The sequence below is a fragment of the Centroberyx gerrardi genome, chromosome 7 (assembly GCF_048128805.1).
Source record: "Centroberyx gerrardi isolate f3 chromosome 7, fCenGer3.hap1.cur.20231027, whole genome shotgun sequence".
NCBI classification, from domain to species: domain Eukaryota; kingdom Metazoa; phylum Chordata; class Actinopteri; order Beryciformes; family Berycidae; genus Centroberyx; species Centroberyx gerrardi.
In genome coordinates, this window is record NC_136003.1 from 20,980,584 (window position 1) to 21,000,982 (window position 20,399).

The 20,399-nt window shown below is 48.9% G+C and overlaps 1 protein-coding gene across 1 annotated transcript in view; it reads right to left on the bottom strand.

Annotated features, from left to right (window-relative positions):
* Positions 1–20,007, bottom strand: part of adgrl1a (adhesion G protein-coupled receptor L1a) — a 54,467-nt gene extending 34,460 nt beyond the window's left edge. Inside the window, exons 1-3 of the mRNA XM_071916869.2 lie at positions 19,938–20,007; positions 6,489–6,702; positions 5,213–5,322 (exon numbers count right to left, since the gene is read on the bottom strand). Of these exons, the coding sequence (XP_071772970.1) occupies positions 5,213–5,322; positions 6,489–6,702; positions 19,938–20,007 (394 nt within the window). The remainder of the gene's footprint in view (positions 1–5,212; positions 5,323–6,488; positions 6,703–19,937) is intronic.
* Positions 20,008–20,399: the final 392 nt, after the last annotated feature.

Below are 20,399 nucleotides of genomic sequence, written 5' to 3' on the forward strand. Positions count from 1 at the left end.
ATCAGTAACACTGATCTTTTATCATCTGATGCCAAGATCAAACTGGACAAACAACCTCCATGAAGACCTGGGGATGGCCGCCATTTTCAGCCCGGATGGGTAAACGTGGCAGCGTGATGTATGCGGGCCCTCCGAAGCCGGGGCAGGGGGCGAGATAGCACAACCCCCCGTCCCTTTTCCCCCCAACCCCGCTCCCCACTGCTAGTGCAATCCTTACCACCGAGGCAAGGGGAGGGAGAGGGCATCCGGAGAGCGTCCAGAGCTTTCGTCCTCGCTGAAATAACAGCACGGTGGCGCATGGGGAAACCAGATCTCAGCAGGGCTCGAACACATGGAGTCTTCATAAAGAGGGGTCCGCTAACGGAGGACTGGGAGAGGGGCTTGGATCTCCGCCCCTTCATAAGTGGGAGGCTACAATCCTCACAGGTGGGGGTCCTAACAGCAATGTTGTAGAGGTACCACGGAGCCGGGGGGGGGGGGGGGGGGGGGGGGGGGGGGGGGGCGTGTGTGTTGTTGTGTGTGATGCACTGCAGTGGCATGTGGTGTGAGAGAGAGAGAGACAGAGACAGAGAATCAGAGAGAGAGACAGAGAGGGGGTGGAGACAGAGAGAGGTAGAGCTCCTTTGATGCTGCAGAGGGGGAGAAGAAGAAGAAGAGGAGGAAGAGTGGAAGACTTCTGTTGGCTCCATGTGCTCTCCTGATCCCGGCTGTCCTGAAAAATAGACACCAAGCGTAGACACACATACAGATCACACACACACACACACACACACAGAGAAAAGAGACATGCACTCATCCAGTTGTGCTCACAGTGAACAGGAGGTTAGTGTAAGGCCACCTTGGCTGTTTGTTTGATTCATTCAACATTTCTCTTTCAAGGCCCTTTTGAGAAATAAGCTACTGCCCTCTCTCCCCTTGCTCACTCTGCTCAGCGCTCTCTACAACCCTATCAATTACTCCCACACTAATGAGTCCAGCTAGCAACACACACACTCAAACACACACACATACACATTGTTGGAGCGCTGCAGGACAACTTAGCCTCCTCCGTCTCTTTCACCATGTCCACGGATAGTGTGTCCTCTCTAGCCGTCTTGCTTCTTCCGTCCTCTCTCCCCCCTTCCCTCCTCTCACTTACTTTACATTTTTCACAGTAAAGAGGCATCCCTTTCCAGGGCCTGAGCAAAGCCTCCTGCTTGTCATTCACCAAACATTTATGAGCCCCACGTCTAATGGTGCCCCTATACATATTAATGGAATTTCCTTTTCAGCTACATCAAAGTGTTTCCTCTCCTCCCCTGAAAACTTGTCATATTACAATGCCATTATTCCTTCTACTGACAAACTCTTCCCGACAAGTCAACTATCATTTCCAGCGGCTTTGTGTCCAAAAAGTGATGCCTCGTAATGAATAGGCAGTCCTGAATACATTTGTGGGGGAAGAATCAATTTTATAAAGTGAAACAGTGGCAGAACCGCAGAACATGAATGTAAAACGGGAGAATATGGAGTTACCTAAGAAGCGCTGCAGAATCTGCACTACACAGTCTGAGTAGATGCTTTTAAAAGCTAGTTCTTCAGCTACCTGCAGTGTGCATATTAACAAGATAAATCACGACTGATGAAATAGCAGAGGCTCAGGACTAGGCCTAATGGCTCTGGCATTGCTAGCATGGATAGCCCCAACGGAGAGCATTAGGAATCAATAATGATGTAGCGCTGTGTCCTGGAGGAGGGGGGACAGGTAGAGTTCCCTAGCAGGGTAGATTTACTTTGACTCTGTGTACGTCTGTGTTAAGACTGCAGTGTAGGGCTTCCACTGCAGTAAATACAAGCTGTAGCTGTGTGTGTGGATCTGTGATGTCTTAATGGAATCCAGCAGGCTAAAGCAGGCTGTGACAGTGTGAAATGAGAGTTCGGGTGAGCCGTTTTGTCTTGCTCTGTTCTGGCTGGCGAAAACAAAGCTGTGTCGCTGGGAGGCCTCGCAGGGCTTTTTGGCTCGGTGAGATATGATTTGACTTGTTGGCGGCTGTTGTATTTTGTCGAGGCGATCACACACACAGCAACACGCGCGTTCCGGCCCCTTGTCTGAGCTCAGCCGACAGCGGTGTGTGTCGACTCGGCTCCGGCTGTCACCCCGGCGTTTCAGGTGACTGGTAACATGGCGCCTGTGTGACACACACACAGAGGACCCTGTCAGACGCAAGTATCACACACACCCGTCAACATGGCTGCACACACCATCTCAACTGCCATAACAACCAACCTTTACATATCATCTCTCTATTGTTCACCTTTTATGTCAAGACAACCAACAGAAAAAAATGCGTGTCAGCCGTAGATGACGGCGGAATGCCCCGCGTTCCCAGCCAGACGTGAACGATGGGGCATTACCAGAGCGATTAGCAGCAGCAAATTCAATTAATCTTGACAAATCTCTGCTGAGGCAGAGCTGAAGCGGGCGACGCGCCCCCCTCTCCTGGTAATTAAAAGTGGCCGAGTTGAGTGGCGTGTGGTGCGACGGTGACTAGGTTTTGGGATGAACAGCTCCAGCTCTAAGTCTGAATGTGTCAGGTCGTATTTAGTTTGTCAGATGGGCACAAACATGTAGAGCAGCCTGCAGTGTGTGTTTTTTTTGTGTGTGTGTGTGTGCGCGCCTGTGTGTGTCTGTGTGTGTGTGTGTGTGTGTGCAGGTGCGTACTTGTTTCTATTTCTATGTGGGCATGTGAGTGAGTGTAGGCTGCGTTCCTCCAATAGAGGAGAGTGGCAGAGGACAGGGGTAATTGGCTCTTCTTTGTCACCTCAGACAGGCGGGACTTTTCATCATAGAGGGATCAGCTTCCAATTTTCTAAGCCTTGCCATCCTTCAGACGCAATCAACAAAGTTTTTCAAAATAGGGCGAAGAAAAATGCAAGTCAGCAGCTATTTAATCATCCCTTTGATTGCCTCTCGGAGAGAGAACGAGCTCCCGTGTGCAGTCAGAGGGAAAAAGACAGGGTTAGAATGCATGAGGAGGAGGAGGAGCTGGGAGGTCGGTAACAGCTGGTAAGTGACACTACCTTGAACCTCTATGGACGATACGGTACAGGACACCACCCACTGAGCTACAACACCAAAGGACCAACAAACAGAGTCGCGCCACTGGAGAGGGCCAACCAGACCACAGCTAGAACCAACTGAAAGGCAGGCAAAGAGAGGGCAGGAGAGACTAGAGAAGAACGCGTTGCCACTTGGAAGGCTGTGGAGAAAAGATTTAGACAAGACAATAATCCCCGATGGCAAGGACCCCAGCTAACTCCTTATCTGTGGCTGCAACTTGACTCAACAATCTCTCTCAAAAGGTAAGCTGAGGGCATGAAAGCGCTGAGCAGAGGAAGGACAAAGACTGAACGGGGCGCTAGGGAGTCAGTTTCTCGGAAAGTCAGTTCCTCTACGTCAGAGCCGGATGCTTGGATATTTGGACATTTGCCCCACCTGCAAATAATAAAAGGAAAGAGACAGTGGAAGAGAGAGAATGGAATGGTAAGATATTGTGACAGATTGATGGACGGAGAGCGAATAAAGGAGAAATAGAGAAAGAGTGAGAGAAATAGGGCAATGGATGAAGATTAAAGAGCTCAGAGCGTAGATGCGAAGTGAAAGAGAGACAGCCACGAGATGAAGACAGAAAGAGAGGAGTTAGGAGAGATGAAAAGAGGCGATATTGACTGTGAGAGATATTTAGCAGAGAGCGGTGAGTGAGAGACCTCAGAGAGAACAGATGAGAGGGAGGAGAGAGAGAGAGAGAGAGAGAGCAAAGGAGGTTAGCGGCTTGACGTCGACTCGCTGCCGCGGCTCGCCTTCGCCGTCCGCCCCTGAGGAAAAAGCAGAGAGATTCACCCCACATCTCCACTCCGAACCCCCACCCCACCCATCAATCAAATCAAACAGGCCCTGTATCCCTCCCCGAACAGACCCAAGTCCCCCTCTCGTCCCCTCCACCCCTCCTCCCACCCCCAACCGTCCCTCCCTTCCCTTCCCATCCTGCAACACACCTCTGCTTCTGCCCAGCGGAGGGGAGTGAGGCTGCCCCTCCCCTCCGGCCAGGTGCTCCTGCACAGTGAGGGGATCAATGCTGAGAGTAATAATACATGAGAGGGAGGAGGGGAGACTGTCTGAGCGGAGATTTTCACATGAGTGAGGCTCAACACAACACCATATAATCCTTGCTGTGTCTGCTCCTTTGGCTGTGCGAGGGTGTGTTTGTTTGTGTGTGTGTGTGTGTGTGCTTGCTCAGAGGGAGAAGAGTCACAGAGAGAGAGAGAGAGAGAGAGAGAGAGAGAGAGAGAGAGTTTGTGAGTGTCCCTTTCGAGAGTGTGACTGCCATTGTGTGTGTGTGTGTGTGTATGTGTGTGTATGTCACACCTGCCACGGAGCTGTGAGCAGCGCCCAGAGGAAGTCAGCTGTTACCATGGGGATATTGAAATGTGTGGCGCTTCAGGTCATGTGGTCTAAAATAAGCCCTTTGCTGTTTGTGTTAACATTCCTATTGTGAGGCGCGCCATACACACAACGCCCCCTGCCTCTCAGTCTCACTGCGCCCAATTTTCATTTTTATTGGAAATCAGAGGGACAGCAAAGGTGTTTGGCACCAGATAAAGGCAGCGCCGTGCCCCCGGGTCAATCAGTGTGTGAGTGTGGCGGTGTGTATTACACTGCTGTGATCGCCAATAAGGGCTGACCCCACGGTTGAAATGGGTGTGTGTGAAGTGCTTATCGGACCCTGTGTTTGCAGAGCACCTTCCCCCATGTGAAAATCCCTCTCAGCCGCTGGTGCGTCGCTCTGTCGATGGAGAAAAAGGGTTTAGCGCTGTGTGTGAGTATGTGTGTGTCTGTGTGTGTGTGTGTGTGTTTGTGTGTGTGTGAGTGTAAGAGCGAGAGCGAGAGAGAGAGAGAGAGTGAGAGAGAGGGAGAGCGAGAGATGATGGCTGTCTGTCTTGTTTGCTTGTTTGTGTTGAAGTATGCCAGAGAGAGCGGGTGTGTGTGCATGTGTATGTGTGTGTGTGTGTGTGTGTGAATGTCATTCATCGAGAGTTTTTTGGGGGGTTCGGGGGGATAGGAGGGTAGAGGGAGGGATGGGAGGGGCGGTGAACAGGGTGGGGGGGGGGGGGGGGGGTAAGGAGGCGAGGGGTGGGGAGATGGGAGGGGGGTGAGGGGGGTCTCTGTACTCACTGTAGGGGACACACTCATACTGGATCTCCAGGTACTTGTAGGTCCCGGGGCAGGGGTCCGGGAACACGTCCGACCCCGCCACCACCACACACTGGGTGCGGTTGTTACACCTGCGACAGGGAGACAGAGAGAGAGAGAAGGGAGAAAGTGAGAGATCCAAAAACAAAAAAAAAACAAAAAAAATGAATAGTGCCATTGTAAGAAAGACAAAGAGGAGAAGGGGCGAAAAAAAACACCTCGGGGCTATGAAAGACGAAGAGAACGGTTGGGAAGGGAGTAATTTCACACTAGACTAGATCATGTGACAGCTGCACCCGAGGGGAGGTGGGAAAGAGGGGAGGGAGAGGTGGGAGAGGAAGAGGGGGTTTGAAGGATAGAGAGGGAGGGAAGGATGGAGGGAGGGAGGCAGAGAGAGGGCGAGTGACGTAAGAGGCTCCTCTCCTGGGGGATTGTGAGTGGGAGCAATTAGAGGTGAGAGAACAGAGAAGGACGAGGGGGCTAAGGCAAATACTCTACACCACACGCACAGGGAAAACATTCATATGCACATAATACCTGCGTCTAAACCGTATCAACGCATGCCTCCTCACGTCCGCGCACACAGAGAAACACGCAGACACAAACATGCAGACACACGCTCGCACACGGAGACAAAGATACACATCCGCACGCACACACTCACTCATTCTCACCACATAATCCCTCTCCTCTATCCAGCTTTTAGCATTTCTCCCCTGTGCTCGCTCTCCCTCCCATCATATCTCACGCCTCTGCTGCACTCACTCTATCATCCCATCATCCCATCATCTCTCGCAGTCTCTCTCTCCCTCCTTTACTACCACCCCAATTCTCTCCTCCACCTCCTCCCCCCTTCTCCCCCCCCCCCCTCCCTCCCCCTCTCCCCAAGCCAGCACCCCGTGCCTCCATTACATGCGTGATGGATAGCTGGGAGAGGGCTTCCATTGATCCGAGCTCAGAGGAAGCAGATGCTGAGCACAGACACACAGAGCAGCTGTGGGGAGCCCTACAAATACTCTCTCGCCCATTCGAAACATACGCATACACGTACACACACAGACACACACACACATACATTCATTCTTTACCAATACGCAGTGGTGCTTTACACAGTACAGAGGTGCTAACTTCAGTATTCCACAAAACATATCAAGACTTCAGGAGGAAAACACAATGATACCAGCTTGTTTCCCTGGTCAATAAAAGGCTCTGACTCCATATTAACACATACACAAGATCCAAATAGATCAGTAGTTACCTCTGTGACATGATCTTGAAGGCGTCGGGCAGGTAACACTGCACATTCTCCATCTGGAAGGGGTCCGCGTCGCAGATCTTGTCATCGGTGCGGCCGTAGTTGGCCGTCTCGATCATGATGACGTCACTCCCGGGGCATCGCAGCTCGATGGGGTAGCCCTCGCACGCCAGCTCCCGACGCATCAAGCCGAAGGGCATCGCCGACCGACTCAGAGCTAGAGTGGGAAGAGGGAGAGAGGCAACGTTATTGATAATTCAATGAACTTTAATACTTTTAGAGGCCCACTTTATTATTCCACCACATTGTAAATATGATGTATAGCATTCGAAAGGAGCATAGGGATAAAAATGGTTCCTACTGTCCTTATGTAAAATGCAGAATAGCCAGTATTGACTTCACTGAGTAGTAGCATTTCAGTATTGCTGATGCACAGCCTGGCAATCCAGTTGCCTTCCTGTCACATATTGGCGTCAAGGCTTAGCAGCCCCACCAGCTTCTCCAATGAGACATTTCACCACTTGCAAAACAAACTGTGAGAGTTCCTAATGTTAACAAACTCCTACACACAGACACACAGGCAGGCGGCGGCTTATCTAGCTGCTCATCCCCACACCAGAGAGGTATGTGTCCTTCCCAGCATCCCTCTGTCTATCCCACCTCTACCGGGTGTCAGAGGAACACCTTAGGGTTCACTCTGAAGAAGAAACGGAGGGATGGTAAAAGACAGAGAAAGAGAGAGAGAGGGAGGGGGAGAGAGAGAGCGAGAGAGAGACAAAAGAGAGACAGAGTCTGTGTGCCCCTTCACCTGTGGTGTGTAGACCATTTGCACACCCACTCCTGTTAATCAGCTGTCTGAGAGGCATGTCAGAGCGCTGCGGCCAGCAGCAGGGTTCTGTGTGGAGAGGGGTCAGCAGGGACGACGGGGCACGCAGGGTTAATCGCTGTGCCAGGCTGAGAGGCATGAAAGAGGGCTGCAGAGAGGCGCTGAGAGAGACACTCTGTCTCTCCAGCTCTCTCCATAACTGCATAACTTTTCAACTGCCTCTGCATTCAGTCTCACACAAAAACAAAATGGCTGCCGGGTTCCTTCGCAGCCCAGGTGGAGGCAGGGGCGGAGGAATAGAGAGAGAGAGAGAGAGAGCGGGGGAATGATCTGGCAGTGAAGTTCACTGTGGTGCTGAAGGACAGCCAGTATTAAGGAGTGGAACTGTCCCTGTATTGAAAGCCCTGCCAGCTACTGGAAGAGACCGCGGAGAGCCGAGTGTTGCTGTCCATGGTCCTGGACAGACAGCAGCGGGTAAATCTATTGAACTTCTTCTGGGAGAATAACATCCAAAGTATTGGAGCTGCATCAGAGGCTGCTGAACTGGTAGGTGTGGAGCTGTCCACGGTCCTGAAGGAGCCGAAAAGTTTGACAGAACTCTCCTCTGCATTGTCAGTGGGGAGGATGCGGCACACATTAAGCTGATGGTGGGCATATTGTCAAATAAATCTCACCAGAGCGGTCCTAGCTCCACTGAAGCAGGCTGGAATTTAGAAGTTCTTTAGAAAGCAGAAGCTCTGTGAGTCTTCACTCCATACCACGACTCCCCCCTGCCAGACGGGCTTAGCAGTAGACAAGGACACTGACTCAGCCCCCACCCCCCACTCTGCTCCTCCAATACTGTTAGTGCTGAAACCCACAGAGTGGAGCTGTTTTCCCTGCCAGAGACTGAGCTAGCACTGCTTAGGTTTCAGCCGCTGTCCATTCAGGAGGAGTGCCCATCTGGGTCAATGTCAATGTCAGTCATCCCAGACATGCTCTGCAGCGGTGTGCTACATGATTCACTGCCATCGGACTTGCTCATATTTCTAAATGCCACCCATTTATGCAGCGGGGACTTGAGTTCAGTTGTGTAACTAACGCCATTAAGGCTGAATGACTAGCACAGACAGACTTCAAATCTTTTATGCCTCGCCAGCATGCAGCGCCAGTGCCAAATCACAAAGGCCTAGATGCAAAAGCGCATACTAATTAAAGCACACGGAGATGCAAACAGCATGCGAGGCCAGACAAACAAGTCCACACACAAACGGGAAAACGCACACAAGCAAATTAGCATGTACGCACATAGTTGTGCGGACGTATTGGGCAGACGTGTGTGCATGTTCATACGCAGGCACACACACTCACACAACACACACATAGTCACACACACATACACACGTAGACACTCACATAGTCCTGGTGCCACAGTGGGATTATAGTGTGTAGTGTCAGTGTGTGGCCTTGTTCCCTTAACTCCCCTGTGGTGTAAGTACAGAGCAGCATACAGCTGGCCAGCGATTAGATCATCACAGTGAGCCAAGAGGAGAGTACAACTGAAAGGGACCACCAGGAGGGCCCACACCCAACCCCCTCACACTGTGGACCCACACTCCAGGAACAGGACCCCACTGGAGGGGGGTAGATTACAGGTTAAACATACTTTACATATCACACAACACACTTTATATGGTACATATGGCCCACTAAAACTGCCTCGCTAACGGCTGGAAACAGCTGACTGAATTCTTTAAGTTTTTGAATGGAAACTGATTCATTTCATCACCGATTGCTTTGGTGTTTCGATAACGTCAGCTTGTTATCTAACCATGGTATCTCATTAGATAACATCACTGTCTTGTTAACAAATTTTATTTGCACACTTATGTAGCTAGTAGCTAGCCTTAGTATTAGCTACTTGTGTGTTAATGTTAACATGAGTTGCTTTGGTATATTAGCTTGCAGGCTAGTTAGCTAAATAACAAAGCCAAAAGCCAACTGATTACTTAGGTTAAGCTACAACTTGCAGTACTTTGAATTAACGGCTTGGACAAAACAAAATAGTTTCCTTTGTCACAATAGGCCAACTTGCAACTTGGACTTCTTTTAGCTAGAATGTTATGTATTAACCCACGTCCAAACCATGACTACATTTCTTAGATATCTCTCTTTTTCTGGCTGTTACATATTTAGTTACATATTTGCACCATTATTTTTGCACAGCCAATCCTCCAGTGGACCTCCATGATGGCGCCAGCCGTGGTTGCTGGGGGATTTCTGGCACAACTGCGAAGTCTCTATTTCTGCCTATCGTATTTCACACCCACGCACCCACTGTTTGATAAGTTCCAGGTTTAAGGTGGATTTCATCACGTCAATAGAGGCGGGGACGCACTTTACATTCAGATTTATGTAGAGAACGTGTTTTTGAATGGCCAATTCACAAACAACCGTGTGTGTGTGTGTCTCCCTCTCTCTCTCTGTGTGTGTGTGTGTGTGTGTGTGTGTTGTACAGTATAGTGTGAGTCAGCCAGATGGCCTGAGGCCTAGCTGAGGATGTGGCTGGCTCTGTGCTGAGATGAGATGAGATGAGCCGGGGATAAGGTTGGACTGGCCATGGGCTACGATTGTCCTTCACTCTGCAGGAATCCATCAAGGTTTCAGGGTCTCTTTAACACACACACACACACACACACACACACACATACACACACACATATACATACGCACACACGTGCACATACACGTGGCCATTTAGCCTTGTCTGTCAGACTCATAATAGCCTGATGGGAGAGTGTCTGTCTCAGCAGCAGCCATATGTAGGTAGGTCCTAATGCCTCACAGTGAGACTATGACTCATCTCCTGTGGTATATAAAGCTGTATTAATGCCTGTCATCCTCAAGAAATGGTTGCCCATTGCCGCACATGCTGATAATGAGATAATTATATGAGCCCATTCACATAGTCGCTGTGGAAGTGACAGGGTTTACACACACATACACACACGCACACACACACACACACACACACAATGGACAGGGGCCTGGTGTCACCCCAGGGCAGCTGGTGTGAGAGGCTGGAGAGGGTGGCTTCATAATGGAAACTCCATACAAATTAAGAGCAAGAGAGAGGACTGATTGGATTTGACTCATTATCCTCACACAGTAATTAAAGCCTGAGGGTGGTTAGAGGCTAGGACCCTCAGACAAGACAATAACACACAACTGAGACACGGTCTTTACGCACACACTCTGCATCTCTCTAACTTGACCGGTCTCTCCAGCCATCCCTTTATCTGCTTCTTTCATTCTCTATTTCTGTCTCTCTCTCTCTCTCACACACACACACACACACACACACACACACACAGAAAACATACATTTAGTCAGACAGGTAGATAGGATGCATGAGGCAAACAAGCATACACACACATGTATGGGCATAAATGTCAGGGAGGATTCAACATAATTTGGACAGGATGAGACATGACCTGCAACCAAGGGAAAAGTAAAACATCTAGTTCAGTCCATGAGTAAACATGCTTTGGTATGTCAAGACTAACTCAGAGAATCCACTTACAGTACATTCATACATCTGAAGAGTTCACGGTCTAAATACACAGAACTTTCTAACTCCATCTACACATTAACATCAACTTTCCATCATCAGCAGTACGCTTTCAAAGTCAAACATAAAAGCACTTTGATTCCAATTCAGCGTCAGCCACAGTTTGACCTTGGACTGTGGGGCTGTAGTGCTTTTTTCTGAAATAACTGAGCGAGAAGGTTTGGCCTCGCAGGCAGCCAGGCGCTGCGATAGTGACTCTGCAATGGAGCCACACTCGGAGATTATGCTTGTGGAGCTATGTGGCCCCAAGGCTGACAAGCTAGCTGGCTGGCTAACTGTCTTTCGGGGGCCGAAATGTGATCAGCTCCTCTTAGCCCTTCTGTCTGTTCCAGCGGTCATCTCCTAATGCTACTCATTAGCATAGCGCTGAAGCATAGTGCCAGAGAACGTTCTCAGCCAAGTGGTATTGGTAGTTGAAAAACAGGCATATTGCTGATGAAATGGGATTCTTATTACTCTACCATCCTTAAAACCAGTTGTGAATGGCATTAAGGTGAATAGGTGTGTATAGTCTTTTTGCCCAGAGGCAGAAGTGAAATAGAAGAAGTGGATATAAGTACAGTATCCTCCATACATCTGCATATACCCTCGACCTCACCACTGGCCAACAGAGCTTTTAGGTTAGTTCCTTAGTAAAGCTGGTGGAGGAGAACAATTAATGTTAGAGTCATTAGGGCGCTTCACATAGGATGCCATAACTCCACCCCTGCGTACTAAACCCCATTATTTCCAATGGCTTGCGCCACGGCTGAACTGATTTTCGCTTCGCCGGGCAAAGCGCCAGCTCAGCGAAGCGCAGAGCGCAGCACCCGTGCGCCCAAAAGTTCATCCAGCTTGAACTTTTGCGCGGTGCGCTGTGACGAAATTCCCACGGGTCCAAAAGAAACAAGAAGTTAAACAGCCAGGAAGTGAGGGAAAATGGAGGAAAAAACTAGTCCTTGCTGTATCTGACTTCCCTGAGCTGTACAGTACAGCTTTGAGGGTATGTCGGGATCTCAGGAGGAAAGCCCTAACCGGGAAACATGTTTCCAACTAAATGGATCCTGCTCTTCTTCTTCCTAGCAGGACTAGTGCTAGGGCTTTCTTTTGAACAAGGGACACATACATCAAATAAATCACTACAAAAAGCTTTTTCCGACCTCCTTTACTACTCGAAAATGGAAAACTGCCTATTTTGCGCACTCCTAGTTGACTTCCCCTTACCTTCTAGTCTGTTGTTTGTTGTATCAAGAGACGAGGGCAGCGTCCTTTGTGAAGGGGGCCTATTGGTCAGAGCTCAGAGGTCTCAGTCATGGGAATCCCTCTGTAGCGGAGAATCATCCCTACCAATTTCTTTAGTAGTTTATCAGCTTAGCGCCGTATCTTAGTGACTCACTTAGCGCTGCGAGTTAGCGTAACGACTTGCTGGAGCATGGCCTGTCACCACAGACAAGCTGAGGCACTGCGGCCAGAACTGTCACATCCAGGCAGCCTTCAAGCTGAGGAGTTGTGACAAAATGATATCCTGAGACAAAACCTACAGGCCTGGTATGAGGGTGAAGGGGTGGGGGTGGGGGGGGGGGCTGTGTGAGCTTGTGGAATGCAGGAGGAGGGGATGGGGGGGGAGTGGGGGGGGGGTAATACTGGCCTCAAAGCTAGAAGGCCTGCAGGAGACAGGCGGAGGAGACAGAGGAGATGAGATGAAAAGAGACTGTATGGGAAGTCACCAGCCATGCTATAAGGTTGAAACACAAAGCAGCGCCAAAATGACACACATCCGCCGCGATGGAGCCAAGTCGACCAAGCAGATAGGGAGGGAGAAATGGGATGGCAGAGGAAAGAGATTGAGACGGGGTAACAATATAGAAAAAAGACAGAAACCATCAAACTGGATGCTGGCAGAAGATGAACATGACGACCATTCATGGTGGAGCTACAAGGTCACCGACATAAAGGGAGCGAGACAGAGAGATTTTGTAAGGGAGGATCTCTTGTTGTTCTGATCTGCTCAGCACAGTCAGTCTCTTTTTAGCAGCCCAATCCCCTAACTGAACTGAATTACAACAAAGCCCATAACATTACATCATTCATAAGAGAATAATACGCGCCCCGGACCGCTCCAGACGGGATACACAAACTCGTATTTGCAAAGACGCACACACATGAGCACACGCACTCCCAAAATTCAGGCAGACGCACACACACAAACCCTCACCCTCATCCATCCTCAACCCCCGAGAACTCTCACAGTGTGTTGACAAACTCTGCTGTGGGGGAAACTGGAAGGCATAGCAGGGAGATTAAGATAGGCGGTTAAGAAGCCACTGAGACACAGCCACACACACACACACACACACACACACACACACACAGTCTTGAGGAGGGAGGCGAGACGGGACGTGCTCATACTGTCAAACCACGTCATTGCCAGCCCTGGCGCCTAATTATGCAATAAAAGCGCCTCAGCGGGGGGAAACAGCGTAGCCCAAAATAAAAATCAGCCGGCCTAAAAAGTAGGAGATTCACCCAGTGTAAAATATCCTCTGTCTCCCCAGGGAGGGGAGCTGTGCTACAGGCCCAACACAACTTTATTCTGTTCTCTGTTTCCAGCACACAACACAACAGGCAGGCCAGCAGACAGTGAGTCAGACCTAGATTCACATAAACACAGTGGCGGAGTAACACTGCAGGTACGGTAGGGAAACAGCTACAGGGATGTGGAGAGAAGGTGGAGGATAGAGAGATGAGGAAAGTAAGGGAAATAGAGAAAGATGGTAAGAGATTGAACAAAAGAAAGTGAGAAGAAAGGGGGGGAGAGGGTGAAAGAAAGTGTGGAGGAGAGAGAGGGAGCGAGAGAGAGTGAGTACCATTCGAGGCCTGCTGTCAGAAAGATGTGTGTGTGCATTTGGAAGAGTTGTGAGTCGCATCCAGAGACCTGTTAGGAAGGATGAGTGTCAAACCCCGGCCCTGCCGCTGCATTAGACACTTAATTAACCTCTTTATACACTAAGCCAAAGGCTTAGGGGTGTGGGCAGTGTGTGTGTATGTGTGTGTCTGAGTCTGTGTGTCTGTGTGTGTGTGTACTGTGTGTGTTTATGATGGATTTGTATGTAAGTGTGTGGACAGCTACCATATGGAACATTTTGTGTGCGCCCCTATGCTTCCATATAGCTATGCATTAAAAGATGCATTTGGCCGTAAAGCCCTACTCAATCCCTCTCATCTTCGCATGTCATCTTGTTTACGTATAGCACCGTGAAGATGTACATCTCCCCCTCTCTGTGTTTTTTCTTCTTCACCTCGGCACCATCCCTCGATCCCTCGTCCAATTTCATCCACCCGGAAACTCTCTCTCATTTGTCCCCCCTCCCCTCCTCACCCTCCCCTCGTTCTCCTTGCGTCTTCATTTCTCCCTCTAGTCCTGACCCTTCACCTCTTGCCTTCTCTTCTCTTTCCTTCCCTTTCTCCTCTCTCTCTCTCTCCCTCTCTCTCTCTCTCTCTCTCTCTCTCTCTCTCTGCCCTTGGCTGGCAGCCGTAAGCTGCTCCTGGTAATTATCAATCTGCAGTACACAAAACACACCAGGAGCAAATGCACACATTCTCAAGCACATGACGTGCTTGACACACACACACACACACACACACCTACACACACACATACACTCACACACACACACACACACACACACACACACACACACACACACACACACACACATACACACATACACTCACACACACACACACACACACACACACACACACACACAGTCCTTCACGGCTACAAAGCCTCAAAGTTATGCAGCCAGGCCCTGGGAGAAAAGCGGCAGCTATCACACCACTGCACAAACAGGAACACAGTCCCCCATCCTTTACGTCGGAGAGCTTGTTTACGGTACACACATCACTGTACACAAGCTAACATACACACACGCACACAACTACAAGCAAACACAAACACACAAACACAGACACACACACACATACACACAAACGCAGATGAATAAACAAAAAGGCACAGCCCCTGTATACAGGCGCAGGCACATGAGAGCGGCCTGCACCATCTTCAAAGGGAGATTTGAAAGAACACACCGCCACTCCGCCCCGGCCTCTCCCTCCTTCCCTCCCGCCCCCGACTCCCAATATATGTTCAAAGGCCATCCATTAACCTTTCACTCACACAGGCCTCTCTGTGATCTACTGCTCTCAGCCAAGGGCTTTGAAGAGCACAGCAACCCCGGCACCAGAGAGGGAGGGAGGGAGGGAAAGAGAGGAGAGAGAGTCACAGAAAGAGGTAGGTAGAAAAAGGGGAAAGTGGAAACGGAAAGGAGGAAGAGAGAGATATGGGCATGTTAGCAGGGAGCGGGCAGAGGCTAGGGAGAGGGGTGGAGAGGACAGGAAAAGAGCAAAGAAGAAGGAGCCAGGGGGAAGATGGGAGGGAGGTGTGGGAGAATACAAGGTAAGGCAAAGGGAGGAAGTGAAAGGAAGCGGTGGATGGGATAGCAGCGTGAGGAGATGGGAAGGGCGGAGACGAGAAGAGAGGAGAGGAGGTACGAGGGAAGTGGCAGAGGTAAGAAAGAGAAGGATGATCGGTGAAAACGGGGGGAGGGTTGGGGAAGGAAGTCACGATGCAGAGAGAGGGGGAGGATAGAGGAAAGGAGTAATGGATGAGGAGCTAGGGGAGGGAAAGCGGAGAGGTTGGATGAAAACGAGAGGGGAGTGTTGGAATGGAGAGAACTGAGGAGCCGGGGCTGTTGCTAATAAGACGGGGGGGGGGAGGCGACAAAAACACACAAAACACACACAAGAGGCAGAGAGGGAGAAACAGGGGAAAAAAGAGGCTTTACAGCAGCTTTTATTGCAAAATCCAGATGATACACAGCAATATTCACAAGCCGCTAGATTAGCAATTAGTGTCAGTGAAGACTATGGATTTCAGTTTTATGGCGGAGAGGAAACATGGTAAAACATATTCAAAGGTCATTCTCAGACAAAATGAGAACTCGTACTTGTCTCTATAAACACAGTATACAACCAGCTGGTTCCAACTGGTCTAGGTCTAGAAAGAAATTATTCTAAACTTTTATTATAAATGTTTAGTGTATATTGCTAGTCTTCAAAATAAAAGTCCAGTGCAAATTCTTCATAAATGCTTCTTTTGGACTTTAATTTGTTACACTCTGATCATGAACCCCTGTGCATTAAAGAAGGCAGCTATTGCAACTGCTTGCTGCATCCATCTATCTATCTATCTATCTATCTATCTATCTATCTATCTATCTATCTATCTATCTATCTATCTATCTATCTATCTATCTCTATCTATCAATCTATCTGTCTATCCAGTAGTTGTTTGCAAAGCACAATACAATACTTTGCTCAGCAAATGATGCAACGGCAAGCCAAACGCACATAGCAAGGTTAGTGGCACCCCGACTTTATTGCCTCCTCTCGAGATATTATTGCTACAAGCCCGTCAGAGAATCAATTCTTATGAATGAGTGAGTAGGCTGCAGTTTTGAAATTAACATTTTAATATTACAGTATTGCGGGACTGTGAGTCTCCTCTCTCTCTAAAAAAAATTCAATATTGGATATGGTTTTAGGTCAAGTATTTTTAAGATCTTCACTCAGAATTTTAAATCTAGGGTCTACTCTTGGACAGCGTAGTCATAAAAAAAAGCACCTGGCCTGCAAACTCGTTGTGAATTCTTCATGTGGCCCTCCATGAAAAATAACTGCCCACCCCTGCATTATAGAAATCAAAATATTGCATTGAGCGTAATCCCCATTCAGCCATTCTTCCACCATCCAAGGACAGAAAAGAGAGGCTAAAGTGCTTTGTTGAAAAGATGTGTAAAAACAGCTGGTCCGCCATCCTTAAATAACGTCTAGCACTCAGGGAAAAAGACAAGAAAGAAAGAAGCAGGGGAGAGGAGGGGAAGACAGATAAAAATGTGTGTGCGTGCGCTAAAGGACCAGGGGCCTTTCCACACGACTGCTCTGAGAGCAAAGGCTTAAATACAGGGGAGATGAGAACAGATTCTACCAGTCAGCTGGCCCTGGCATCCTGGGATGGGTGGCGCACACACACACTCATGCACACACACACACACACACACACACACACACACACACACACACACACACACACAGTCTAGCATGCACACATCAGAGCATGCAGCGACATACGCACGCATGCACACGCACTAAACGTACATACATGCGAGTTCACACACCACATTACAAACTGAAAGGCTCACAAATGGCCTTGTAATGGCCCTGCTGCTGCCATTGGTGCACATAAATACGCACACACACACATACACACGGCGCGGCTCGCACTGTGCTAAATGAAAGCTCTGTGTCAGGGCTTCATCACGTACGGCGCAGCTGCCTGCAATGCCTGCCACATTAAGCAAGCCTAATGGGCTTTCAGAGCAACAACACTGCTTATGAAGGGTGGTACGTTCTCGAGCATTCTGTGGAATCAGCGGGACAGTCTGTTTGTCAGCGAACGCATGTCAGTCTGTTTACAGGGAGCCTGCCAGGACGGGGGGGGGAGAGACGTGTTTTGTACATACCACTATGAGCATGGTTGTATTTGCCTGGGTCGGTATGAGTTTGCATACGCAGAGGAAAATATAGTTTCTTGTTTCGACACTTACAGTGGAGAGTAACAATGGCGGGTGAGAATTGCGAAGTGATTTATTATGATGCATATTTACAGTGTGAGATGAGCGTGTGAGGAAGGTTTATGAGAAATACATATACTGCAAAGGGGAAAAGTGCCGCGGATAAAAGCAATGTGTGTTCGAACCACATGCTGGTTGGGAACATCTGTGTAAAAGAGCGGGTACCTAAGGAGTACGAATGTGCGAGTACTAGGGGTAAATATTGGAATGTGCAGCCGGGAGTAGAGTGAGGTTAAAGCATGGCAGATTACTGAGAACACTGAGGAGGAGCAGGGGTACACATTAGGCTGTGAAGCCATGTGTGATGATCCTGCAGGTTTCCAAATGAGCTCTGATTAGCCTGAGAGTGATTTCAGCAGCTCTCAGAGTCAGGCACCCAGCTCATGTAACATCAAAACTCTGCTCTCCTTTAAATTCTACCTTTCTGGTTCTCTCCCCTTTCCCTCTCTTGCTCCTCTGGTCACACTACAATGGAGAGAACACATCTCAGCTCAAATGCGGCTGCCAAAATGATGTGTACCAAAATGGTGTGTGTCTGTGTGCGCGTGTGTGTCTTTGTGAGTGTGTTTGTGAGTTGGTATGTGTGTGTGTGTGTGTGTGTGTGTGTGTGTGTGTGTGTGTGTGTGTGTGTGTGTGTGTGTGCACGTGTATGAATCCATTAGAAAAGGTTTTCTTAATTCCACCAAACCAAATGTTGTGCCTGTGCTTTGGGGCTGAATACAGATAACAGTCAATTGATTATTAATGCATTATTAATACTCCCCAAGTGCCAGGTCACACAGACAGCTGGAGGTTCATTCTCACACAAACACACACACACACTCACACGCACACACGCACACACACACACAAACACACACAGAAGGCAACTTAGCGCCGGAGGCCAAATGTGTCCGATGGGACAGCAAGCACGTTACACAAATCCAATGTTGCAAAACCAGCCAAATTAAGCTGGAAAAAAACAGCACCTACTCAAATTAGAACCGCACCTGGCCAATCAGAGCTTACACACAGGGAATGCTAGAACCAATGCTGACGCAGATGAACACAAACACATTATTCCTCTTCTCTCTCTTAATTTTCCTCTCTCTCCCGCAGTTTCTTTGACCCCTCCTTCTTCATCACTTGCCCCTCCCTGTTGCTACTGTCCCTCTCCTCTTCCGTTCCTCCTCCTCCTCCTCCTCCTCCTCCTCCTCTTCCTCCTCTCTGTCCATCACCCAGCGGCTGGCTGCTTGGCACTGAGCTGACTGAGAGCACGCAGCAGATGGTGTGCCGCTGTCTGTGTGGCAGGCCACTAGCAGGACACCCAACAGCCCCTCCTCCTCCTCCTCAGCCCTCAGCCTCCCCCCACAATCCCTGCCCCTTGCTCCTACATGTCTCCTAACACACACACACACACACACACACACACACACCCTCCAGCATCATTTTCGCCCAACCAGGTCACCTGCTGCCACGGTTACACCGGCTAGCGCACACATGCATACACACACAAAACACACACACACACACACACACACACACACACACACACACACACACACACACACACAGGACATGAAATATCTCATGGTACATGGCACATTCAAGGGAGTCACACATATGGCACCATTACATGGACGGATTCCCCCTTATACTCTTGCCACGCTCCACCAAACATCAAGATGACAAGAAATTTTATTGACATTCACACATACACACTCTGCCTCACTCCCTCTCTCTCTCTCTCTCTCTCTCTGTAGCGGAGACGGTTTGGTTAATCAAGTGCAGCATTTCTAGCCTGGTCAGCAAGTCAATACACTTACAACCTTCATCACCCAGCCAAGGTATAAATATTACATCCTCATTTGCAATAACCTGGTCCGGCCACATAGGAAGCACAGTGAAACAAACACAGTAGCTAACACGTACAGGCAGGCTCAGTGAAGCATAGAGTATAATTAGATGTAAATATTGTGCACAGAGGAACATGCGTTTTGTGATTTGTGATGTCAATTAAATCAACCCACACTGTCCACTGCAACAAATCTCCATCTTAACAAGTCATTTAGTCTATTATTCAGTCCTACAATAAAAAAAATCTTAAAATAAGTGAAAAAAATCTGTTGTTTCCAATGAAAATCAATTTGTTTCAAAAAATTTGTAGAATCAAGACAAGATATTGACACACATTTCTACAAAATTCCTGAAACAAGTGAAACTGCACTGGAAACAAGTGGCGTTATATCACCTCATTGGCAGAATTTTTCTCTCTTGGTTTGTGAAAAATACGTTTTGAAGGCTGAATATGAGACTAAATGGATTTTTTGAGGTTTTCTGCAGTGTAAGGATTCAGCACGTACCTTGAGAGGACGGGGCAATGTTGCTGAAAGCCACAGCACAGGTGAAGATGAGCCAGACCGCGAGAGCCATGCTGGAGACTGACCAGGGGGCGGGGTTAGGAGCGGGGCTAGGGTGATGTAGATGCGGTCAGCAGGCACAGGTGAGTGGGGCGGTACTTCCTCCACTTACACCCTCAGCGAGGGTGATCCTGTAGGCAGAGAAGAGAGAGAGATAACAGGTAGGTGAGTGTCTTAGAACAATCTGTTACTGAATGTCTATATGGAGGAATTATGCTACTATCCTATTTTTCATTCTTTCCGCTCTCAGTGTATCATTTGAAGAAGACAGTGCTGACTAATTTATTATGCATTTAGTATTGGGGTGTGTGATAATAACTCTGCACAAAGCTGAGTGGTACAGCTCGGGACCGCTACAGCATATTAAACGGTGTATCAGAAGAGAAAACACTGGAGGAGAGGAGA